The 23,402-nt window shown below is 58.0% G+C and overlaps 3 protein-coding genes across 3 annotated transcripts; 1 reads left to right on the top strand and 2 right to left on the bottom strand.

The window, feature by feature from the left end:
- Positions 1–1,099: 1,099 nt before the first annotated feature.
- On the bottom strand, positions 1,100–2,052 carry HOXD12 (homeobox D12). Its single transcript, XM_041773566.1, has 2 exons — positions 1,479–2,052; positions 1,100–1,338 (listed from the first exon to the last, which is right to left on the bottom strand). The coding sequence occupies exons 1-2, from the start codon at positions 2,050–2,052 to the stop codon at positions 1,100–1,102; spliced, it is 813 nt and encodes a 270-aa protein (XP_041629500.1).
- A 5,087-nt stretch (positions 2,053–7,139) lies between these two features.
- Positions 7,140–9,015, bottom strand: HOXD13 (homeobox D13). Its single transcript, XM_041773362.1, has 2 exons — positions 8,235–9,015; positions 7,140–7,390 (listed from the first exon to the last, which is right to left on the bottom strand). The coding sequence occupies exons 1-2, from the start codon at positions 9,013–9,015 to the stop codon at positions 7,140–7,142; spliced, it is 1,032 nt and encodes a 343-aa protein (XP_041629296.1).
- A 9,283-nt stretch (positions 9,016–18,298) lies between these two features.
- On the top strand, positions 18,299–22,060 carry EVX2 (even-skipped homeobox 2). Its single transcript, XM_041773565.1, has 3 exons — positions 18,299–18,725; positions 19,664–19,944; positions 21,338–22,060. Exons 1-3 carry the CDS (start codon positions 18,299–18,301, stop codon positions 22,058–22,060), a joined length of 1,431 nt encoding a protein of 476 aa, XP_041629499.1.
- Positions 22,061–23,402: the final 1,342 nt, after the last annotated feature.

The following is a 23,402-nucleotide window of genomic DNA, read 5'->3' as shown; positions in this document are numbered from 1 at the left end:
GAGGGGCCTCCTTCTTTGCCCCCTGACTGGTGGAGGAGCTTTCACATCTCCAAACGGTGGCCCATTATCCTAATTCAAGAAAGACATGTCTACACCTCTACCCACCTCAACAGGGAGGTCATATTTACAGCTGGAATGTAGGACACCCCTCTCCTTGCTCACTGCCTTCTCCTCCCCTGGATATTTTTCCCACCTCCTAGTGCAACCCAGCCTCAAAGCAGATTAGCAGCTGTCCTCACCAGAGCTGAGTCCAATTACGGAGTGCAGGGCTCTGGCTTAGACATGTGTGAGGAGACAGGAGAAGTAGGAGAATTTTACCAGTCCTATCTAGAGATGGCAGTTCGCTAGGTCCTGGAGCCTCCGCCTCCCTGCCCCAATCCCTGGGAAGGAAGTATCCACCCCATTCTGTCCAGCTGGAAGGGCCAGCCCAGCCCCAACTCCGAGGTATCTTCGAATTTGTCCGGCCACACCGTCCTTCCTCTCCCCTCTCCTCCCAAAGTCTGAATATCCAGGGTGGCTTTTGTCCTCCCAAATCAGCCAGGGCAGACAGGAGGGGGGCGGTGCCCTTTCCTTTCTCCAGAGCCAAGTTTCTGGCTTTGCTACAGGGGGCTTTGGCGGCAAAGAGACCCAACTGTGCCTGCAGCCCTTTCCTACTTCTTAGAAGGACTTCCCAAATTCAGTTCCACTCTGAGCTCTAGAGAGGTGCCTGCTAAATTCAAAAAGGGCTGGGAGAAGAGGAAAGGGAGTCTAGGTGGAAGCAGAAATCCAAGTACAAGGGTGCTAGGGTGAGCCGCCATATAAATACCCCAGAGGAGAGCTAGGACAGGTGACCCCAGGCCCCCACTCAGGAAGCCCCAAGGCCAAGGTTATACTGCAACTTCTGCAGGCTCCTCCCAGAGAGTGGGAAGCGCAGAGGCCCAACTGGCCAGGTCTCCAAGTCCTCTGCTGGCTTCTGGGGCTGCAGACTGAGCGGGAGGGTACTTGGGACGGAGGAGCGAAACGGCGCGGACAGAAAAGCCCCCAGTCCCGGCTCTTCCGTCACGCCAGGCCTCGGCCGGCCTTAAAGGGCAGGCCTGGCCAGCCGCGGCCACGCGGGGGGTTAGTACAGCGCCAGCGCCTGCTCGCGCAGGACCACGCGCTTCTTTTTCATACGCCGATTCTGGAACCAGATTTTGACCTGCTGGTCGCTGAGGTTCAGCCTGTTGGACAATTCCTTGCGCTTCTGGCGGTTGATGAATTCGTTGAGGAGGAATTCGTTCTCCAGCTCCGCGATCTGCTGCTTGGTGTAGGGTTTCCGCTTCTTGCGGGTCCTCCCTGGGGCCGCCCCCCACGGCAGGCCTGCAACACAGCCCCAACCCGAGTCAGCCTGTCGCCTGCCCGCACCCAGCGGCTCCCTCCCCCTGCACACTGTCCCCTGCACCCACCCCTGGCCACCCAGCCCAGCCCAAACTGGCCCAGGGAGCGTGGCCACCGTTTACCGTCGGGCAGCGAAGGTCGCAGGCAGGAGGCGACGCCCGCCGCCTGCACTGTCATGTTCAAGTTGAGCGGGCCCTTGGCGTCGTCCTTGAAGCCGGCAGCGCAGGGGGGCCCCTCGAGCAGGGCCGCAGAGCCGGCTGCCGCGCGGCCCACGCCCGCGTAGTCGTACTTGGCGGCCTTGAGAGCAGCGGCCGCGGGGGCCAGGCCAGATTCGGGGACGAAGGGCGGCCGCGCCCGGCCACGCTCCTCCGGCCCGGGAGCCACATCGGGCGCATAGAATTTGGCCTGCTCTTCGGGTCCGTCCTTGGCGCCCAGGGGCTGTAGGCCAAGCGGGCCGGAACCGGCCAGGTAGGGCTGCGAGAAGCTGCCGAAGGCGGTGGCCGCGGCAGGCTGCGCTGGGGCGCAGGAGGCGGGCGCGGTGGCCCAGGGCAGCGCGCCTCGCGGGTATGAGATGGGGGGGAGCGCGGCCAGCTGGCCGCCATTCGGCCGCAGGTTGGAGAAGTAGAAGGAGTCAGGCGACTGCAGATTCAGAAGCGAGCCCACGTAGCCCGCTCTGTAGAGACTGCGCTCGCACATCTCCAACAAAGGGCTTCGGCTGCGCTCGCAGCAGTATTTAGTTACAACCGGGAATAAGAGGACAGGCTCAGACGATTGGACGAAACTTTGCCTGCAGGTTCTTCAAAGCCGGTCATTTCAGCACCGCCTACATCCCCCGACCCGTTTCCCCCCCTTCAGGGTATTATGATAACACCCGCAATATTCGATGGCGAAGGACGAGGCTGCCAGTCAGAACCCAAGAGCGTTGAGTGAAGGTGAAGCCACTGGGAGTTTCCGGGCTCAGCTTCTGGAGCTGGGGACATTGGGTGCCTTTGCCCGAGTGTCCCTTGGGATCCTTCTTGGTCTTGGTTAGCTTTGCACTCCCCTTCTCCACCGGCTACCTGGGCCAGGCTTGCTTCCACCAGCTTTAAGTTGCAGCTAAGGCCTTCTCCAGCACTGTGTACCTCTAGGCTTGTACGGAGAGCCCACCGTGTGGTGGGGCCACGGGCTGTGTCCCCTAGGCCTGAGCAATGCTACTCCTGCGCCGATTCCTCCCCACCCCGTCACCCTGGAGAGGACTCTGCACTAGTGGTCTAGCAGCGGAGCCCCCCACACTGCCTGGACCCGGCACAGTCCAAGAAGTTTGCTGATGGAGGAGGAAGGCATCACAAACTCTGCCCAGGCTTGGCTGCCAGGAAGGCGCTTTCACACCAACTCTGGTGTGCTTCTCCATGGCCAAGCCTTCGGCTCCCAGGAAAGCTGCGGCCGTCCAGGTCCATGGAGAATGCTGGCCCCGGGAAGGGGCAGCTGGATTGGCCAACCGTGGCCAAAGGCTACATTCCTTTTATCGCCAGGAGTCACCTTGGCGACTACGTCCTGCCAACCACAACTCCAAGCTGTTGGACTCCTCTGCAGTGGGCAGAGCAGGACGAGAGCTCCCGGGACCCGGTGTGGAAGGACGGAAGAGCCAGAGTCATTCGGGAAGAGCGGGGCACACCGAGGCAGCAGGCTAGCGGGGACGGCCGCTTCGGGTTCCGGAGGACAGGGACGCCGCTGGGGCCGCTCTCCGTCGCCGGCAGCAGTGCGGCGGCCTCCGGTTTAGTTTGGCCAAGGGGGCTCTGGGTCCTCCTCTCCCGCCTCTGTCCCAAGAACCCCAGCGACCGCGTGACTGGCGCCCGCCCCAACCTGCAGCCCGCCTCGCCGGTCCCGAGCCAAGCTGGAATTGGTTAGACCGCCAGCTCGGCGCGGAGACCACACAGGCGCCGCCGGAGGGCAAGGCTGACCACCGCGCTGCGACTTTATTGTGTGAGTTATGGCGACCAATTGGGCGGCTCTGGGGAACGCCGTCGGTCTCTTCCTCCCGCTCGAGGGCGGGGGCAGGGGGTGGGGATGGGGATGTCCGGGACTCCTCGGGGTTCTGTCGGGCTTTCCTTGGGAGCTCAGACCTACAGACCAGGACTCCCCTCCTCGTCCTTGGGGTTGGGGGGTGTAGGCAAAAGCTGCGACCTCAGTTCCTAAGGATTTAGGGGATCCAGGCTCTCATTGGGGGAAACGCTCCCCGTTTTCCAGGGGCTACCGCCTCCCCAGGGATCCCCGCAGGCTCCCGCGGCCTCAGCACACAGCGATGCTCGGTACTTCCAAGTGCAGGGGTGTCTCCTCCGGACCCCGAGGCAGCCGCACAGCTGCAGCTTACCCCTGGGGACTAGAGATGTAAAGGAACTAAGTGAAAACCAGGCGAGACCAACTCGACTCCCTCCCTTTCTGCTTGGCTCAGTGGTGCCCAGGCGCCCCACCTCAGCGCCCGGATTTAGGATTTCCGAGGTCCGGCAGGCAGAGCTGTGCGCTGGGAGCTGGGGGCGGGGGCGGGGGCGGGGGCGGCGGGGCGGGGCGGGGCCGGGCGGGACGGGGCGGGAGGCTTGGCTGCAGAGCTGGGGGGAATATTCGGGAGAGGATCTGGCCGCGGAGCTGAGCCGCGAGCTCTGCCAATGCCGCCGACCGCCCAGGAGATGGCGAGCGAGCTCCACGCCTGGCGCCGCGCCGCCGCACGGTCAAGATCAACAGTGAAGGGCGGCACAGCCGGCCCGGGGTCGCCAGCCCGCGCGGTCACGGCCCGCTGCCAGGCCCCGCCGAGCGTCCCTGGAAGCCGGAGATCGTGGCCGCACGGCTGGCCGGGACAGCGGGGCCAGAGGCGGCCGGCAGGCTGCCAGACCCGGGCAAGCGTCGCGGCCGCCCCTTTGTCTGGCGGTGCGTCCGGGCCGCAAAGCCTCCCTCGCTCCGCTCACGCGGACGCGCGCGGGCCTCGAGTCCCCAGCGGCGGCGCCCGGAACCCGCCGGGCCCCGGAGGCGCCCTCCGCGCGGCCTCGCAGCCTCCACCCGAAGGAAAGGCCGCTCTGCCGAGCCCCCTTCGCCCTGGCGCCCCCGGGCCTCCCGCCCGCGCCCCGGCCACCCACCGGCCCCTCCACTCCCTCCCAATTCGGAGTACAAAAGGAATGCACATAAATAGCAAAGTCTTCATCTGTTACTGATTTAGCCATCAATTCAAATTCCACCGGAGAGCATTGGAGCAGTTTTGATCTTCAGCAAAACTCCCATTTCTCTTAGGCGGAGGGGAGCTGACCCGCAAGCCTCAGATGGAGGGGAAAGCCTCGAGGCCGCCCCCGGCCGCCGGGAAACCCTTAGAAGTGGGACCTGGGAATGGAGTGCGGCTCCGGAGTCCGGAATTTACGGAGAAAAGGGGGGGACGTGAGGTTGGAAAAAGAAGGGAAAACAGGCCCGTTTCACATGAAAGCCCATCTCGTGAGGAAAACGGAGAAAATGTTAGAAACGCTTCCAGAAAGTGGAAGGTCGGGGTCGATGTGTCCCCATTTTCAGGGGTTATTGCTTCTCCAGGTGGAATCATAGCCCGTTCTGTCCCTTTCTCTCTCTCTGTCTCTCTGACTCTGTCTCTCTCTCTCTGTGTCTCTGTCTCTATCTTTTAGTTAAAAACGAAGTTGGCGGCGCACAGGCAACCATCGGTGCAAGACAGGAGAGACCTCAAGCCGGGCCAGAGAAAACGAAAGTAGCTCTGGCCCTTGGGTCTCTGCGCTTCCTCCGCAGATGCACAAGGGAGCCCCCCCGGGAGAAGAGTTTACATACAGTGTGAAGTTTTAAACACGCGTATTTAACTTACACACCAAAAAGTTAGCAAGCGCTAAATGCATTCGTGCCTGGGCGCCTACGACCATGAGGCACCCAGTTCCTCAGCGGCCATTGCCCCGAGTGGCCAAAAGGCCTCGAAAAGAAAGTTCATGGTGCCTAAAAACTGCGCCTCGAGGTTTAGGGTGTGTAATTATGGTTTCAGTCCTCAGATGCTGTTTGGAGGCTGCTCGGAGAAGGCGATAAGGGATCAGCCTGAGATGTTTCTTTTTCAACTGCCAAATATGGCTATGTCTAATTTCAAGACCTTCCAAGAGTAGATATTTATAACCGTCTTTCTAGGAAGAACACCTTCAAGCGAGCACAATTTCGTATACCCAGACACAAACATACATGTTGATTTAAAAAAAAAAATAAAGCTATTTGAATAAAGTGATAATATTGAAAGAGAAGTAAAATTTTATTGGAGATGTTTTTTTTGTCTGGTAAAAAATACCATTTTAGACACCACAAATTATATTCTCATTTAAAGACATCACTACTTATGTTAAAGCCACAGGGAAAAGGGCAGAGACGGGTGGCGGAAATGGAGTGGAGGCTTCAGAGAGTAGAACTGGAGTTGAGGTTTCCTTCATCTATAGGGAACATTGTAATGTTCAGGACAACAAGATTTTATAATAAATAAGAACACGAGAGGTAACACAAGCTTGGAAAAAGAAAACAAATATAGAAAGACACAGAGGAAACAAGAGAGTTCTGTTTATTTGCATCTCCCTAGGAATAAAAAAAAAATGATTTTTAAATGCCTGAAGCACTGCACACATATCCCAGCTCACAGACATTGCATCTACAAAAATAATCTCTCAGTTGTATAAATATGCAGCACTTTAAAAGTAATTATTTGTCATCACTTTTAGAAACATCTTTTTTTTTTAAATCTTGAACTTTAGAGCTCCACATTTTTCATATTTGTTAGCTGTTTTAAAACAAAAGGCTCAATACATTTGTTCAGACAGTCAAGTTCTTCATTGGGTTCTGGATTAAAGTTTCCACCCATGGCCACATTGATTCAGTCTCTTTCAGGGGACCGACGAGATCCCCTCAATTCTAGTCCCACAGACCCAAGGTCAAGGAGAAGGTGTGCATTTATCCCTCCACGGATCACTCTCACAATTGCAGCCATTTAAATATCTGCATCGAGAGCTGGGGAAATGAAGGCATCCATGAGGACACATTATTTTCAAATTAAAGATTATAAAAGCACAAATCGACAAGGTATACTAAACATATATAACTACAACAGCAAATGAAAGACCCAAAGTAGGAAAGATTGTCTTCATTCCAAGATTGATACAAACCCTATTTAATAAGGTAGCTCCTTTTAAAGCCATCACAGTACCTCCAGCGGCCTGTTTTTAGACTTTCCCAGTGACCCTAGAGCACTGCCTGCCCAGAGCTGTTTCCACTTGCCTCAGGGTGACTGCTGAGAGCTAATGATTAAATTGCCCAATCACAGGATATGAATGACTGCAAATTGTACTTTCCTAATAGATTATGAAGATAATCAGTGCTGGAAACAGGCATATGAAGTGACTCAAGAAAATAAGACCCTAAAATCATAATGGCACTTCTGAAATTCTTGTGTGTGTGTGTGTGTGTGTGTGTGTGGAGGGGAGGATTATTAAAAAAAAATACTTCAAGTCCTTTATACTGGCCTGGAGGGAGAAACAGAACATTAAAAACATCATTTAAAAAAAAAAACCTAGACAAGAACAAAATCAATAATAAACAAGTAAGAAACAGAACTACAAAGTCAGGTTGGGCAGCAAAAGGTTTTAGAGCCAGATAAGGGGAAGAAAGAAAGACAATTCACAAAATTTGCCATCATTGGCAGGGAGATGGGGGGAATTAAATACATATTCAAGTCTTTCCAAAGGTCTTTTGGAGACAACTGAAAGCATTTAAACTCTCTCTGGCCAATCTGGTCCACATCAAGAGACAGTGTCTTTGAGCTTGGAGACGATTTTCTTGTCCTTCACTCTTCGGTTCTGAAACCAAATGGTCACTTGTCTCTCGGATAGGTTCGTGGCAGCCGAGATCCGCCGCCGCTTGTCCTTGTTAATGAACTTGTTAATGGCATACTCGTTCTCCAGTTCTTTGAGCTGCAGTTTGGTGTAGGGCACCCTCTTCTTCCTCCCCCGACGGTAGACACACATGTCTGGCTGATTTAGAGCCACATCCCCTGGTATAAAAAACAGCATGAAAAAAATTAGACCAGGGTTCCTGGAGCACCACTGGGGGCCGTGTATGTACGTTTGGAAGGAGTATGGGGAATAAAGAAAACCAGGCTGTTTGCATTTTATTATTATTTACACAGACATATTATTTACACATTATTAAAGAAAGATTATTTACACTTCAAAGTGAAGGCCATTTGATGGATCGTCATGGTTTCTCAAACCAGCATCTTAACAAGCCTTCACTTTTATGGCATGGTTATTGAGGACAGTTTTTTTTTTTTTTTTTTTTTATTGAGGACAGTTACAAGGACAGTTTCTGCAAATGCTGGTTGCACACATACACATGCAAACATACGCAGACTTTAAAAAAAATTCAAGGTTTTTTTTGTTGTTGTTGTTGTTCAAGCTTCCATTTTTTGTGTTCCAGTGTTTGGAATTCGTGAGCTCTCAGAAGCTTTAGTGGTGACCCTGGGGCAGTCATAGCCTTCAAAAGTGGGACCCAACTCTGTGACACCTCTTCGGGAAGGAGGGGCCAAGGCCCGAGCCAAGGGCACGCAAACACCCTCAACTGGAGGCGGAAAAACAGGCTTGTGCCTGCACGCGACATGAAAAGGGTTGTGAGAAGGACAGTTTAGCTCCAAGGAGAGCGGTGCAGATTCCAGGCAAACTCTCGGAACGTTCCATCAGGTTAAGCCTGGCTGGGCGAGGAGGACGAGCGCCGCTGCCAAGTAGGGACCTACGCTCCTAGAGCTTTCTTTCCCTTCTCTCCCTCCCTCTCTCTGTCCCTCTTCCCTCCCCCCTCTCCCTCCCTCCTGGCCTCCCCGACCCCCACCCCAGCGCCCCTACCTGGGAAGGATGATTTCCAGAAGTGGGAGCCCTGCGGCTGGTCCTTGGCGCAGTACACCTGGCTGTTCCAGCCGTTGGCCAGCGTCCAGGACTGGTAGCCCTCCATGGAGATGTACGCCTCGTGCCGGGGCTCCCCGGAGCCGAAGGTGGACACCATGTCGATGTAGCCCGGCACGTGCTGGTAGGGGCTCGTGTAGCCCTGGTAGAAGGACACCTCCTTGGCTCTCGCGGGCACCTCGTTGGCCGGGACGCTGCTGCTGGCCAGGCCCGACACGTCCATGTACTTCTCCACCGGGAAGCCCCCCAGCGAGGCGTGCGGCGACGACTTGAGGGCGTTCTGCTGTAAGCCCACGCCGTGCGACATGCGGCAGCTGTAGTAGCCGTTGCCGAAGTGGTAGCCGTAGCCCAGGGCCGGGGCGCCCGGGGGCGCTGCAGCGGCCGCGCCGGGCGCCGGGCACTCTTTGGCCGCGGGAGCCTCGGGGCGCGCGGCGACCACGGCCGAGGACGACGCCGCCGCGGCGGAGCCCGCGCGCTCCGAGGCCCCGGGGTACGCGAAGCCCGAGGCCGCCGCGGCCGCCGCCGCCGCCGCCGCCGCGGCCGCCGCTCGCCCGGAGTGGGTCCCGGCGAACACTGGCGCCGAGAGGAAGCCGCGGCACTGGCCCGGCGCCGCCGCCGCCGCCGCCGCCGCCGCCGAGGAGGAGGAGGAGGAGGCGGGGGCCGCCCCTGCGGCCCCGGCGTCCGCCCGCAGCCCGTCCATGTCCCAGGTCGCGGCGCGGCTCATGGCCCGGCCCGGCCCGGCCCCGGCCCCGGCCCCGGCCCCGCGCAGGACACCATGGCGCGGCGCGCTTCCTCCCTCCTCGCCTTCCTCTCCCGTCCTCTGGCTCCCGCCCTCTTCCTCTCGCCCTCGCTCCCTCCGCGAGCCTCCCGCCTCCCGCCCGCCCGCCCGCCCGCCCTCCAACAGGTTAGCTCATCGCGGGACGTTTATAAAAACGAAGTTCAGGTTGGGAGGGGGCCTGGGCCGGTCGGGGGGCCTCCTCCCTCCCCGAGGGCTCCCGCTCGGGGCCGCGCCATTGGCTGCGCGGGGCCACGTGGGGGTGGGGGCGCGGGAGAGCCTGGCTCGCGGCCCGGGCCCCGCCGGACCCACCCACCCGGGCCCCTGCCCTTCCCAGCCCCCGGCGCAGCCCGCCGCCCCTTCCCGCCCTCCCCGGACCCGGGCGGTTGCGCCGCAGCCGGCCCCCGCGAGCTGATTGCGCGACCGCCCATCCGAGGCCCAGTCTGCGACCGAGACGCGCGCCGAGGCCTGCGCCTTGTTCCGGCCACCGCTGGCTTTGCCACCTCTGCTCGGGTCCCCGGGCCGCGCAGCCAAACGAAGGCGCGGGACGGCGAGGGTCAGAGGGCTGAGAAGACAGACGGACGTCCGGTGCCGTCCCGCAGTCCCTTGGACGAGCTGACCCGGACCGCGAGCCCGAGGGGCGGATCCCCCACCGCGAGCACAGCTACGGGGCAGGGGCGGATCACGCAGGTTGTCAGAGGGGATCGTCCGGCTTGGGAGCAGCTGGAGCAGCACGCTCCGCGCTCCGTGCTCCGTGCTCCGCGCTCCGTGCTCCGTGCTCCGTGCTCCGCGCTCCGTGCTCCGCGCTCCGCGCTCCCTGCTCACGCGCACACGCACACGCACACGCACACCTCCACCAGGGGAATGCCACCCTGCGCCCCCGGGGCCGCGACCGAGGCTTACAAGCAAGTCAAGAAGAAGGCAAGACGCGGCCATGGCGCGGCCAACCTGACGATCTGCCCCAGCGAGAAAACTCCTGACGCCCGGTCCGCACTACTCGCCCCTACTGCCCAGGCCAACCCGGAGTCGCCCCCCCCCCCCGAACCGGGCTCCACTGGGCTCCCCAGCCCTGGCGCGGACTCCCCCGGCCCGCCGAGGAGCCGGTGGAGGGCACCTGGAGAAAGCCGCTCGGCTGCCCTCCACGAAACTTCTGCGCCTCCCCTGCAGCCCCAGTGCCTCTTGCATTTTGCAGCCACCACCCACCCCCGCCCATTACTCACACCAATTAACTGAAAACTTCACTTTCCCAGGGACCTTTGTTTCGCTTTCTTTTCCAAGCTGCCAACTGCAGAGAACTGAGAGGGGGGCAAATTATAAGAGGATGGGGTTTTTTTCCCCCCAAGTCAAGTTGGGGCTCCAGATAGGAGCAGCCCTGAGCAACTGAGTCTGGACTCTCAAGGGACAGAGTGGGCTCTTGGTGTCAAGCATCGCAGCCCTGACGTGATTCATCCCTCCGTGCCATTTCTCAGCCACAGAGCCCCAGCCCACCACCCTCCATGTTAGCCATCAGTGGGGAGCTAGTGTGTCCAGCGGTAAATTGAAGGCTCCCCCTTAGGAGCAGCATTCCATCTGAGCAGTCGAAGGTGCTGCGGTGGGTGCGGGAGCCCTCAGAGGGAGCCTATTCGGTTCTGTAGCATCAACTCCCCAGGCCGGCCCATCTCCAAGAAAATCGCTCCCCTGAGCCTGTGATTGGTGAAGCCAGCTTGTCACCCAGCCCTGCCATTCCTGGACCCAAGACATGACTGGATGGGGCGACTAAAAAAGCCAAGGAGGCCCTCCCGGGCCTGGCCTGGCATTGCAGGGTGGGCTGCTGGTGTTGAGAGTGTTGACACGCAAAACCCAGTAACCATAAAAGGCTCAAATAAAGGGGAAAGTTATGAGAGGGGTGCTGGAAAGGAAAAGCAGGGGAATTTGACCTTTTTGAAGTCCTAGATGTGTTCATGATCAAATTTAAGTCAGAGGGGCCTGAGCCTTTGCAGAAAAATCATAAGGAATAGAGGTTTGCTGGTGAGAACAATTTTGGCTACCTGAAAGAAAGGGGCAAAAGTTAGTAACGAAAGCTGAATCGGCTTTTAAAAACACCAGCCGGGGGCCAGGTGACAGAGTTGCTGACTTTCTGGAAGAGTTTGGCTAGGTCCTCTTTACCTAACAATTTCGGTACCAAACCAATCTTGTAATGCCTGAAACACTCCTATGCTTCCTTTTTCTCCCTTGCTTTTTTGCAAAAAGGGAAAATACATAGTTAAAAATTTTTTCCGTGGCCTCAAAAAGCAAATTCGTTGAAATAATTTCTAAGAAGTAACTGGAACCAATGAACTTTCAGTCTTTTAAAACTAAAAGACTGTGGTTTCCCTCCACCAGAGACTTCTGTGCCATTTTCTCTCTGATAAATAGATTTTAATAGCTGATGATATGCCAAAAAATGAAGAAAATGAAATTAAGCTAGGAAGAATTGGTCAGGTTTTGCTGAGTTGAGACAGCCCTTCAATTGTGGCTTAATTTTGCAGCATTAAAATTAAGTTGTGCAGGACTGGGAGGAAAGTTTGAGTTAATGCTCTAGTTGAGAGACACTTCTGAATGATGGCCCTGTCTCCAGTTGCCCTGTGGGACTCGCACAGGACTTGGGGTTTCTCTGCCCATCCTAGCAGATGTTCAGAGATGAGAGAGGTTCTGAGCACTAAAGAGCATTGCCTCTTGCTATCCTGCCGCTGAACCTGCTTCCAGTACAGCCTTCCGGGTCCTGGCCCTGGGGCAGGGAATTCCCCCTGGGAAAGAGCTTCAGACTGGACCCTATGAGGGCTCCTAAACCCAGCACCCCAAGGGCAGCCGCTGCTATTGGATCATAGGGCTGTGGCTGAGTACCAGGCAAAGTCAGGGCTGCTCTGTTTATGAACTAATAAGACACATAGTTTATAAGCCAAGGGTGGTAGGTGGTGGAGGAATTTTGAGGCTGAATTTGCGGAAACATTTCATTTAGTTTGTGTACCCTGCATCCGAATTGATTTTAGGTTTAAACTCAATGGGAATAATTTTCTTTAACTGGTCAGGAGCACAGACTGAACCCTGTGGGTGTATTTTGTTGGAGCTTTAACAACACAGGCATAATCTTGGTTAAATGAAAATCTTTTGCAACCAGACAGAAATGTTTCCAAACACTGATGTGTTATTCAGTGAAACCAGTTTGGTCACATTTCCTGATTTAGGTGAGAAACCCCTCATTGCCCAAAGTCTTATTGAGAAGAGGGGGGGAAGGGACACGCCTGGGTGGCTCAGCGGTTAAGCGCCTGCCTTCAGCTCAGGGCATGATCCTGGAGTCCCAGGATCGAGTCCCACACCGGGCTCCCTGCAGGAGCCTCCTTCTCCCTCTACCTGTGTATTTGCTTCTCTCTCTGTCTCACGTGAATAAATAAATAAAACCTTTAAGAAAAGAGAGAGAGAGAAGAAGAAGGGGGCAGGGAGACAGAGAGAGAGAGAGAGAGAGACCAGCTCTACCCTTCTTTCCCATCATTTGCTCTCCTCTCTCCTCTCTCTCTCCATAGGCACCCTTTTTGGGAATAAATAATGTTCTGAAAGTCACACCCTCTGTTGTCCTCCTCTTGTAAATGATCTTTTGAATCCTGTCCTTGTCCTGGGCTGGGGAATGGGTGGATGAAGTCTGAGATTTAGATTTACTGAAGAACCTAAGTTCCTCTGCTTGCCAAAACAGCAATGAGATCAATTAACCACGTAATCAGTGGCCATTACGGCCGGACAACAATTAAAAACTCCTATCAGAGTGGGGTGCTGGGAATTCCTTTGAAAGTGTTTTCCTTGATGGCCACACCAGGAAGTGCAGGACACCCTCCTAATTAACTTGTAAGAAGTAAAAAATTAAGTGTAGAAATAAAGTCTTAATTCCAAAATAAAGCCTTAAATACAGCGGACCTGGCTCAACAGTGTTCTTAACCAAATCTGTGCCCTGCCAACTTTGAAGCTGATTTTCCCTCTGTAGGCAATACCCAGTTTTCTTCAGGTTGGAAATCTAAAAGAAAATTAAAAGCAGCAAACCTACGTACGGTAAAGAAAGGGGTCTCTAGCGAAAGCCAGATGCTGGAATCCTCAGTCTGGGCACTTTCTAGGTCCGGAGATGGAATGGAGATGTATTCCATTCGGATTTGACAACTCAATTAGGCTTTATTAAATGTAAATTGTCTGCAACGACAACAACAACAAAACACTCTCTAAACCCCAAATGCTATTTAGTGAATCCAGGTTTGCCTCCCGCAGGGCACTGGGGCCCCTGTTTGGGATGGAGAGAACTCCAGTCCTGGTGAGAATTAAACCCAGTAGGAGTCTTCCCTCTTAGAGAAGCACTAATCTCACGGAGAAGGGGGTGCTGGAAGACTGTAGTAACTTGTTGCTCCCCCCTCCCAGCAAAGCAAGAGCTGGGACTGCAAATGATTTTCTGCTGTTTTGTCTCATGTCCCAAGGTGTAGGGCTGTCCTTGGTATAGGAAGAAGCAGACACTTCTCTAGCAACGTCACTGTTGACTGAAGTCCAGTAAGTGCTCACTTTGTTGGCCTTTGGAAATGAAAGAAAATATACATGTTCCTCTTTCTCCCCACCTTCTCTCTCTCCCTCTCCCTGTCTCTGTCTCTCTGTCTCTCTCCATTCCGCAGAGCCCTTGGTCTCTTTGAGGAATCCACCCTGGACACCAGCAGGGAGAAAGGGTGAAGGTTAGGGAAATGCCCAACCACGAAGGTAGGCGGTGTGTGTGTGTGCGCGCGTGTGGAGCGGCGGGGGGGGGGGCGCGAAGGGGGTGCGGCGCAGAGGCGAGCGGTCGGTCGGGCGGTTCGCGGCTGGGCAGCGCGCAGTTCCCCAGGCCTGGCGCTAGATGTCCCTGCAAGTTTTCCTGTCGCTCGGAGGGCGCACAAGCTTCAGGCAGGCAGTGGGGCCGGGTAGCTCCGGAGTCCAGGGAGAAAGCACCCCCCCTCCCCCACCCAGGGCCGTCCCAGGTCGGGTGCGCCACTGGGAAGGAGGAGAACTGGAAGCAGCCAGAGGGACTAGAGAGGCGCGAAGACGGCCACCCTGAGGATGGCCGCAAGAAGGTGCCACGACGGGGTCCAGCCTGAGTCGCCAAGCCGGCGGCTCCTTCCTCAGCCTATAAACCGAAACCTCCAAGCCGTAAGCCGTGCGGGACTGCATTTACCCTAAAGAAAATGTACCGGGGGTTGGAAGCCCAGGCTTCAGCGGCTCTGCTTGTCCCTCTGCACCCAGGCGGCCCCGGGCCTCGAGCGAGCTTGCATCCGGAGGCGGGGATGCGGGCCCGCGGCCTTGGGGCCCGCCTGGCCGGGAGCCTGCGGCGCGGGAGACCGCAGCCAGGCCCGGGCGGCCGCGGGGCTGTTACAGCTCCCACCTCACCGGCGCCCCACCCCGTGGGCGGCCTGGACACATTTTTTTATTACATTCAGTCGAAGGCCAAAAGTGTTTACCACTTCACCTCGGAGGACCCGCTGCTGCTCAAGAAACAAATACTTAGTCTGGAGGCCTAATAACAACAACAACAACAACAACAACAAAATGAGACCTCTTTCATGTAATTTTTCCTTTCCACCAAAAAGTGCTTTCCAGTCCAGTTGGAGAAAGTTCTCCCCACACCCTCACCCCCAATGCACTTTAAGAATTCCTGCCAAGCCACTGGGCTGGATTCTTGTCTTGTTTTATTGAGCGAGTCCTGTCCTTTGGTGGTGGGTAGGAGGTCTTGATGTGGCCCAGAGGCTACACCTAAAAACTGGGAGCATGGGGGGGGGGGGGATTTCTAGGTTTCAGCCTCCACAATCTGAGAGCGGTGCAAGGTTTGGGCATTTCATTCATAAACATCAACAGAACTGTTAATCTTCTCACTACCCTCTATAAGGGCTTAATGTTTCTGAGGTAGGCCTGTACTTAAAGAAGAGATATGTAAAATGAAAAAAAAAATCAATCAAAAATGCTGCCCCAAAGCTTTGAAGTACCTTATAACCTGGATTATTTTTAGAGATAAGTTTAAATCAGCAGGTTCTTCAACCTCTCTGTGTGGAGGGAGTCCACAAAGGGATAATAGAATCCACCTCTAGAGTTGCTTCGAACTTTAGAGGAGATCATATATATGTAAAAAGCACTTGTAATTTTAGAGTAAAAGCTACATATAGAAATTGGAATGTTACTATACTAGTAGATGTGGAATCTAAAGAAATTAAGGGACATTAAATACTGTAGTGGAATGTCCACTGTCTCCTGTGAAACATTGTTGGCTAAACGCAGTTTCGTGAAAAATTATACTCCTTTACTGTATTTCCCTCACGCGACCTCCAATGTACCTTTTATAACAAGCGTGCTAGAATACGAAATATTAGTGTTATTTAAAAGTGCAAAAGTTTTCAAAGCCACTAACGGATGACGAGGTCGCCTAGAAACGGTGTTTTACCTTTTCAACAGACTGAGGTCCGGTTTGGCGCAGGCTTTTGGGGACCAGAGGCACGAGGCCCCAGGGGAAGGAAAGAAGCGCCCAGTGGAGGAGGAGATAGGGGTTGCGGTCCACACCCCAGCCCCCAGCGGCGGCTTCTGCGATTGAAAGTGGCTCACAGCTGCCGAAACCGCGAATAAAACAGACGGGGGCGCCAAACGACAGCAATAAAGGCATCTGCGACTTCCGCCTGGGTCGCGCCTCGGCGGATCCACCCCCCGCCAGGGCCTTGGCCACCCACGGACTTGAACCTGGACCGAAGTGTCCCATTCAGTTCCCTAAGCAAGTGGGACTGGGCAGGGGGGCGGGTACCGTTCCCAGGTTCCCGGGACAGCGGCTCCGCTTTGCCGGGTGACCCTGCCGGGGCTGGTATAAGCCGGGGGGAGAAGCGGGGGCACCCGCAAGGCTGATCTTGGACCGCCTTAATGCGAGAAAGCCGGCTCGGGGAGGGCTCCTGGGGCTCGGTGCCGAGGGGCCTCTGGGACCGGGTGGGAGGCGGACCCCGAGTCGAGTCCTCTTCTGGGCTCCCGACCCCCGCTCCGCCGTCGCCCCCTCTCCCCTCGCCAGCCACCGCGTGCCTATCCAGCTTTGCATTTCTCACCTTGGGGGAGAATTCCGTTTATTACCTGCAGAGGCGGAATTGATTTTCTAAGCAAAGCTCGCGCTGTTGAAATAAGTTGGCGCCGAGGGGAACAGGAGAGAAACTTTTGGCATCGCCTATGTGTATAAATGTATATAAATATACTTAACACCTCGTCTCTCCTTACATTCCTGACGCGCCCCCAACGGGTTCAAGGTTAAAAGGAAAGCGCCAACGGAGAGATGGGCACATAGGTTCTGGGTTTGCCCCTAACACACCCCAACGTGCTGGGTGTGGCGGCAGGGAGGAAGTGGGGGGCTGGGTTGGGGTCTGAGTTGGCGCTGAGGCGAGGATGCAGGACCCGCGCCCGGCGCCCAGATTGCCAGGGTCTCTCGGCCGCTTCGGAAGCTCGCAGGCCGACCTCTGGGTCGCGTCCCCGTCTCGTCCTGTCCCCGCCCGTGGCCGCGGATCTGTGCTCTCTGGCGGCTGGCTGGCGGGCCCGCACGGTGCACTGGGGGTCCGGACGGGGTGGGGCGCAAGCGCGGGAGGAGATGTGCAAAGGCCTTGAGTGAAGATTGATCTTCGTTAAAATGGTTGCCACCGGCGTCATTATGACCATCAAAGTTATCGCCAAGAGGCTCAGCCGCCAAGCTCAGGCCGCAAGAAGCAGCAGCAAGGCGGGTCCGCGACTCTCCGCGCCCAGGCTCAGCACCCGGAGTACCCAGGGCCACAGGTAAGAGCCTGGGTTGGGAGAGGAGGGGAAGGAGAGGTGAAAGCCGAGCAGGGTGCAGAAGGGAGGGCAGCGGGCGGCGGGGGAAGGAGGCTATGGCCCTTCTTTTTCTCCTTTGACCTAGAAATTCGGCAACTTTGCCACAAATAATTCGATTTGAGGAGGGAGGGGGAAAGCTGGCAACGTGAAAAGTGGATCTGGGGCAGCCCATATGGCGTTGTAAATCGCGACTGTGTTTAAAGTTAGCTGTCGGATTCTACTATGAAATCGTCCAGCCGAGTTCATTTCCCCCAGGGAAAATGCGTAGGCGAGAAGCCTATCCATCAGCCCGGTTATAAAAGTAAAAAACCCAGGACTTCAAGTTCAGAACTCACTCCGCAAACGGTGTTAAAAAATCAGAGAGGACCTAATGATTTCCGTTTGGAGGCGCGGGCCCAACGCACCTCCCCAGCCACGTAGCACTAAAGTGCTTTCAAAACTCCAAGATATTTCCTTTCCCTTTCTCTCTTTCTCTTTCTCTCTCTCTCTGTCTCGGTCTCTGTCTCTGTCTCTGTCTCTCTCTCTCTCTCAGCCTGGGGTGGGAGGAAAGCAGCCAGGCTGAGGCGAAGAAGTGGGGAGAGAGAAAACTCGGTGTCCTATTTGTTAAATAAAATACATATTTGGTTCTGAAATTCAAAAGATAAGTAATCCAGACAGGAGCACAAGGTCTCCTTACGCAACTCTTCCTACATCCTCCCTCTTGTCCCCTCCCTTACCCCCCTCCCGCTTGTAAATGTTTAAAAAAAAAAAAAAAAACCTTCCCGACGATCTACTCTGGAAAATCAAAGCATTATCTATTATTTAACACGTATCTATGTCCGAGGAAAAATGAGGAAGGCGCTGCATGATTAGGACCTAAGGGGCAACCCAGCAAACTGAGAGCGTAATGATGCCCCTAAATGAAGGGGGAAATGTGCCGCGGCGCGCTCTATTAATCAGACTGTCAATTTCACCCCCGAGGCCAAACCCCCGGGCGAACAGAACCGGCTCTGAGCGGGCAAAGGACCGGAGCCTTCCTCCTCACTTCTTGTCTCTTCTCGCCTCCTACCTGGATCTATTTGTCTGCTCCGAAGCCGCCTTCATTACCCACTGACAGGAGCGTGTATTTATTTGCTTATAAACCTGTTACAATAAATGATTATTCGAACGGCGTCATTCGTACCTTAATGACGAGCGAGCGCTACTTTTTGATGAATGACATCTCGGGCTCGGAAGGATGTATGGGTCATTTTGACCAGTCATTCCCTCGCTCTGGCATCCCACAATTTTTCCGCCTCCCTCCAAAAGAGATAATAATATTTAGAGGCGCTCGCTGGGGCTGAATGAGAATTAGCCCTAGGCGCAGCCCATCATTAGGACGGGACAGCCGGGCCACTGTGACATTTTTTAGAAAGCTGAGATGATGGAAAGAATAAGAAAAGAGATGATTCTGATGGAGAGAGGGCTGCACAGCCCCACGGCCGGCAAGCGGTTCTCCAATTTGTCCGATTCGGCTGGCAATGCTGTGCTCGAGGCCCTGGAAAATTCGCAGCACCCGGCTCGCCTCAGCCCGCGCCTGCCGTCCGCCCCCCTGCACGGCGCTCTGGGAGACCTCCCCGCCAAGGGCAAATTCGAAATAGACACTTTGTTCAACCTGCAGCACCCGGGCAGCGAGAGCACCGTCTCCTCCGAAATCGCCTCCGCCGCCGAAGGCCGTAAAAAGCCGGGTCACTATTCAGAGGCGGCCGCCGAGGCGGACATGAGCAGCGACGTGGAGGTGGGCTGCTCCGCGCTGCGCTCCCCTGGCGGCCTGGCTGCCGCGCCGCTCAAGGAAAACAATGGCAAAGGTAACCGCGCCGCCCTGGCCGCGCTCTCGGCTCCCGCTCTCCCCGTTCCTCCGCGGCTCCTGCTGGCCCTTCCGATTGCCTTTGCCCCTACCCGACCCTCGGCGGGCAGGCTGCACCCAGCGGGCTCGGGCGGGGAGGGGGCGCATGCTGGGGACCCCGCACTGGTGCTTTGCTCCTCCAGCCTCCCAGCCAGGCACAGGCCTGGGGGGCGCCGGGCCCGCCGGCGCCCGAGTCCCAGGGAGTGTTCCTGCGGGCTGGTCTCAAGCCTGTGCGGGCTGCCCGGCCCCTAGCCAGCCGCCGCGCCGCGCTACGGGGAGGGTGCCCTGGTAGCTGCTCCGAACTCCGTTACCCCTGATTCCCCAAGGCCGAGTGGAGGGGGCAGCCTGAGTAAGTCGGAGGGAGCGTCGCCGGGCGCCTCTGGGAGACCTGCTGGGGTCAGCGGAGAAAGACCTGAAAAGTAGAGTCCACCCCCTAAGGGTCCCGGCTTGAGCTGCTGCTGTCTCTCCAGTCTTAAAAATATTTTTAACCAAACCCAAAAGACTACCCAAGAAAGGTCGGAAGCCCTGCAGAAAGCTGCCCTACCGTCCTCAGACCACGGGAAACCCGGAGCTTCCCAAACTGCGCCTACATATAGGCGTTTTCCCTTGGCCCATTTTTCTCCCGAGTTGAAAATTTCCAATTACCTAGAAAAAACAACAACAACAACAACAACAAACAAGCAACACGCCCTTCCTAATTGAGGTCTTCTTATTTGGTCATGAAGGGCTCCCCAAACTTTATTGATTCCATTAAAGGCAGCAATTTGTAAGCACGACAGACCCTATCAATTCAGGCAGCCGCCTCGCCGTCCTCCCCGGCTTCCCGCGTCCGCGCTCCGCCCCGGCGCCCGGGTCTCGGGCCTGCGGTGACTCTCGCACTGTCGGCCGTTTGTTTGCCAGGGTACGCGGAGAGCGGCTCTGCCGCGGGCACCACGACGTCTGCGTCGGGCTCTGGCCTTGGCAGCCTGCACGGAGGCGGCGGCGGCGGCGGCGGCGGCGGCGGGGGCGCGGCGCTGGGCGGCTCCGGCTCCGGCGCGGATCAGGTGCGGCGCTACCGCACGGCGTTCACCCGCGAGCAGATCGCGCGCCTGGAGAAGGAGTTCTACCGGGAGAACTACGTGTCGCGGCCCCGCCGGTGCGAGCTGGCCGCCGCGCTCAACCTGCCCGAAACCACCATCAAGGTATTGATTCCAGCGGCGCCTTTTCCAGCCTCCCCGGGGTGGGGGTGGGCGGTCTGAGTTGGGTTTTGCTTCTCCTGCCTCCTTCCTGGGTGGCCACCCTTAGCCGAGGGCCTGCAAATCCGCAGGGGCGCAGGGACGCCGAAGGAGCTGGCCTATTTATGTCTCAGCCGCCGAATCCTAAGGGTTGGCCGGCCTGGCTGACCTGGGAAGGCCCCGGGAATGGCGAGGCCGAGGCCGCCAACGCTGGCCTCTCTGCTCCACTTCGCCCAGCGCCTGCCCAGGTGCCCCGAGCCCACGTCCTTGGCCCCCCTGCCCCCTCGGCGGCTAAGCCGGCTGGTCTTTGTTCCCCTGGCTCGAACCCTAGGTGAAACTTTTCATCTGCTCTTGATCTTGGAGATTTATTTTCCACATAAATCGTTACAACATGGAGAAAAGAATACTGGATTTTAAAAATCGATTGGGTCGAGAAAGTAGTTTCCTAAACATTTTTCTCTCGGGCAGCAGGAAAGAGAAGAAAAAAAAAAAAGCAACCTTCGGGGGGGTTGGGGGTGGGGGTGAAGAACGCAGCGGAGTGGTCCTTACTTCTGTATCTCTAGCTGGTTAATTTTATTAATCCGGGAGAGAGAGCTGGGAGGCTGGGCGACTTGGCGAACACTTCACGGAGGATCTCACACTCCACAGAGAGAACAGAGTAAACTGCAAGGGGTAAGGGAGGTCGTGGAAGTCACCCCTTGGTTTGATCGGGCTTTTTAAAATTTAGAGTCGTGACGAATGATGTCTTCATTAGACTGTGTTGGGAGGGGTAGAAAAGTCTCCTTCCCAGTTTAGGAGGCTGTGGCTCCCGCCACTCAGTTGAGGCCAACGATTCCAGCAAAATCGTCCCCTTCGATAGCACCACCGGACCCGTGCCCTCGGGGCAGGGCCTTGCAGCTCAGAGGACTCAAGGCCTCGAGCGGCGACCCCGACCCGTTTAGAAAAGCTGCCGCGGTAGCCGCTCTTGAAGGTGGCCTGGAATCCCGTGCAAATCCCGGGATTGAGAGACGGGTGCTCGGCAAGCCTGGGCGCCAGTGGGTGGCGGGAAGGAGAGGAAAGTGGCGTCGGGACCTTAAAATGCAGCAGAAAAGCCGGGGAGGGGGGGGGGTGGTGGTGGCAGGAGCCGCGGCGGTCGGACCCAGGGCAGGGGCCTGTTTCCGCTGAGGAGGGGAGCCCGCGGCTGCTCCCGGCCTTGCCTGCCTCCCTGGCGGCCGGGGCAGCGGAGGGGTCTGGGACTGGGCCGCGGCCGGGAGGAGCAGGTCGGGCCGCGGGAGGTCGGGCGGGTGGAGGCGGGCCGGGCGGGGCCGAGGCCGCAGGGCACCCCCTAACCCGGGCCGGCCGCCCGCGGCTCTCCCCTCAGGTGTGGTTCCAGAACCGGCGCATGAAGGACAAGCGGCAGCGCCTGGCCATGTCGTGGCCGCACCCGGCCGACCCCAGCTTCTACACCTACATGATGACGCACGCGGCCGCCACCGGGAGCCTGCCCTACCCCTTCCACTCGCACGTGCCGCTGCACTACTACCCGCACGTGGGCGTCACGGCCGCGGCCGCCGCGGCTGCGGCCTCCGGCGCCGCGGCCGCGGCCTCGTCGCCGTTCGCCACCTCCATCCGCCCGCTGGACACCTTCCGTGCCCTCTCGCACCCCTACTCGAGGCCGGAGCTGCTGTGCAGCTTCCGCCACCCGGGCCTCTACCAGACGCCGGCGGCCGCCGCGGGGCTCAACAGCGCGGCCTCGGCCGCGGCCGCTGCAGCAGCGGCGGCGGCTGCGGCCTCCTCGGCCGCGGCGGCCGGGGCGCCCCCCAGCGGCGGCTCCGCGCCCTGCTCGTGCCTCAGTTGCCACAGCAGTCAGTCGGCCGCCGCGGCCGCCGCCGCCGCCGCCGCGGCCCTGGGCTCCCGGGGAGGTGGCGGGGGCGGCGGCGGCGGGGGCGGGGGCGGCGCGGGGGCCGCGGGGGGCTCGGACTTCGGCTGCAGCGCCGCGGCGCCGCGCTCCGAGAGCGGCTTCCTGCCCTACTCGGCCGCGGTGCTTAGCAAGACCGCCGTGAGCCCGCCGGACCAGAGGGACGAGGCGCCGCTCACCAGATAACTACGTCGCCGCCGCCAGGGGGCTGTGCCCGCCGCTCAGAGTGTGCCCGGGAGTCCCCTGAGCGCCCCCCGCGCCCTCCGTGCGCCCACGTGCCCTCTGCGCGCTGCCCGCTGCCAAAGCTGCCGCCAGGGGGCGCCCCGGCGCGGGAGGCCGAAGGGAAGCTGCCCCGACCGAATGGGGGGAGAAGAGCCGCGCGAAAACCCGGCGGGTGTACCCTCAAGTTATTTCTATTTTTGTATTTGCTCCCCAGCAGCTTCCTGGCGTGTCCCACCGCCCACGCCCCGTTTCCCGCCTCGGTCCGGAGCTCCCGGTCTTCCCGAAGACAATCCCCTTGCCCCCCAGCGAGTCCTCCGGGGCCGCGGCCCTGGCTGCGCGCCCTCGGGCCCAGGCTGCTCCACCACGTGGCCAGGAGCGACGCGGAGCCGCAACAAAGAGGGGCTGGGTGCGCTGGGGCTCCGCGCGGTGTGTGGGTGGGGGCGTCACCCCCCAGGCTCCCCTGCTGCTGCTCTCTTTCTTCCATCCTTTCTTTTCTTTAAACGAGGGTTTGGGGAGGTGGCAATTGTTCTCGCGGCCTGAGCGGGTCAGGGGCCCAGTCCACGGAGAGCGGAGGAGCCGAGGCCCGGGAGGGCGGCGAGGGCGGCGGGAGGGCGCGGCGGCCGCGGGGCTTTGGGAGCCGCCGGGGGGTGGGGGGGCGGTGGGGGGCTGCGGCGGTCGGTCTTCCCCAGGAAGGGCAAAGCCAGGCCGGGAGGGGTGGCGGTGTCGCCTGCTCTCCCGGCCCGCCACCGTCCTCTCTCGGGATCCCCGGCGTGGGGTGGAGGCGTCTTGCATATTTTATGCAAAAAGTAACGGGCGAAGGAGGGTGGCACAGCCAGGCCGCGAATGGCAAGGGACGCGCAAGGAAGGTGGAGGGCGAGACGGAGAGGTCGCTGGAGTAGTTGGAAGAAGCGTTTCCAGCTCAGTTTTCCGACTAGCGGGTTCCACTCCACCTGGGAAATACTCGAATCTCTAGATCGACGGCCCTATCGTGAAGCTTTTCCTAAGACACTGTTGCAAGTTCGACCTCGACTCCCCCTCGCCCCCTTCCCTCCCCGCTGTCCTTCTCCCCGGGCGAAGTGGTTCTTGGCACCGTCCTCACGCATGTCTATTGCGCTCTCGCCTCTGCAAAGCCACCGCTGGGTTGTCGAGACCCATTCTGCCCACCCTGGCTCCTGGAAGGGTTTCCTTGAACTTGAAGAAAGGCACATCAAAACCCACCAGTGTTAACTGCCACGTCAATTTTGATGCTAATAATGTGCAGATTATGACGAAAATTGCCAATCATGCTCTCTGATGGACCTCCTTT

Source organism: Vulpes lagopus, chromosome 11 (assembly GCF_018345385.1).
Source record: "Vulpes lagopus strain Blue_001 chromosome 11, ASM1834538v1, whole genome shotgun sequence".
In the NCBI taxonomy this organism is placed as follows: Eukaryota; Metazoa; Chordata; class Mammalia; order Carnivora; family Canidae; genus Vulpes; species Vulpes lagopus.
Note: the sequence above shows the minus strand (reverse complement) of the source record. Positions and strands in the feature narration are given on the sequence as shown.

Coding starts and splice junctions, on each gene's coding strand:
- HOXD13 (XM_041773362.1), bottom strand. CDS start 9,015: ATGAGCCGCGCCGCGACCTGGGACATGGACGGGCTGCGGGCGGACGCC. Junction 7,391..8,234: donor CTGGAAATCATCCTTCCCAG/GTAGGGGCGCTG, acceptor TTTTTATACCAG/GGGATGTGGCTCTAAATCAG.
- EVX2 (XM_041773565.1), top strand. CDS start 18,299: ATGATGGAAAGAATAAGAAAAGAGATGATTCTGATGGAGAGAGGGCTG. Junction 18,726..19,663: donor CAAGGAAAACAATGGCAAAG/GTAACCGCGCCG, acceptor TTTGTTTGCCAG/GGTACGCGGAGAGCGGCTCT. Junction 19,945..21,337: donor TGCCCGAAACCACCATCAAG/GTATTGATTCCA, acceptor CTCTCCCCTCAG/GTGTGGTTCCAGAACCGGCG.
- HOXD12 (XM_041773566.1), bottom strand. CDS start 2,052: ATGTGCGAGCGCAGTCTCTACAGAGCGGGCTACGTGGGCTCGCTTCTG. Junction 1,339..1,478: donor GCGACCTTCGCTGCCCGACG/GTAAACGGTGGC, acceptor GCTGTGTTGCAG/GCCTGCCGTGGGGGGCGGCC.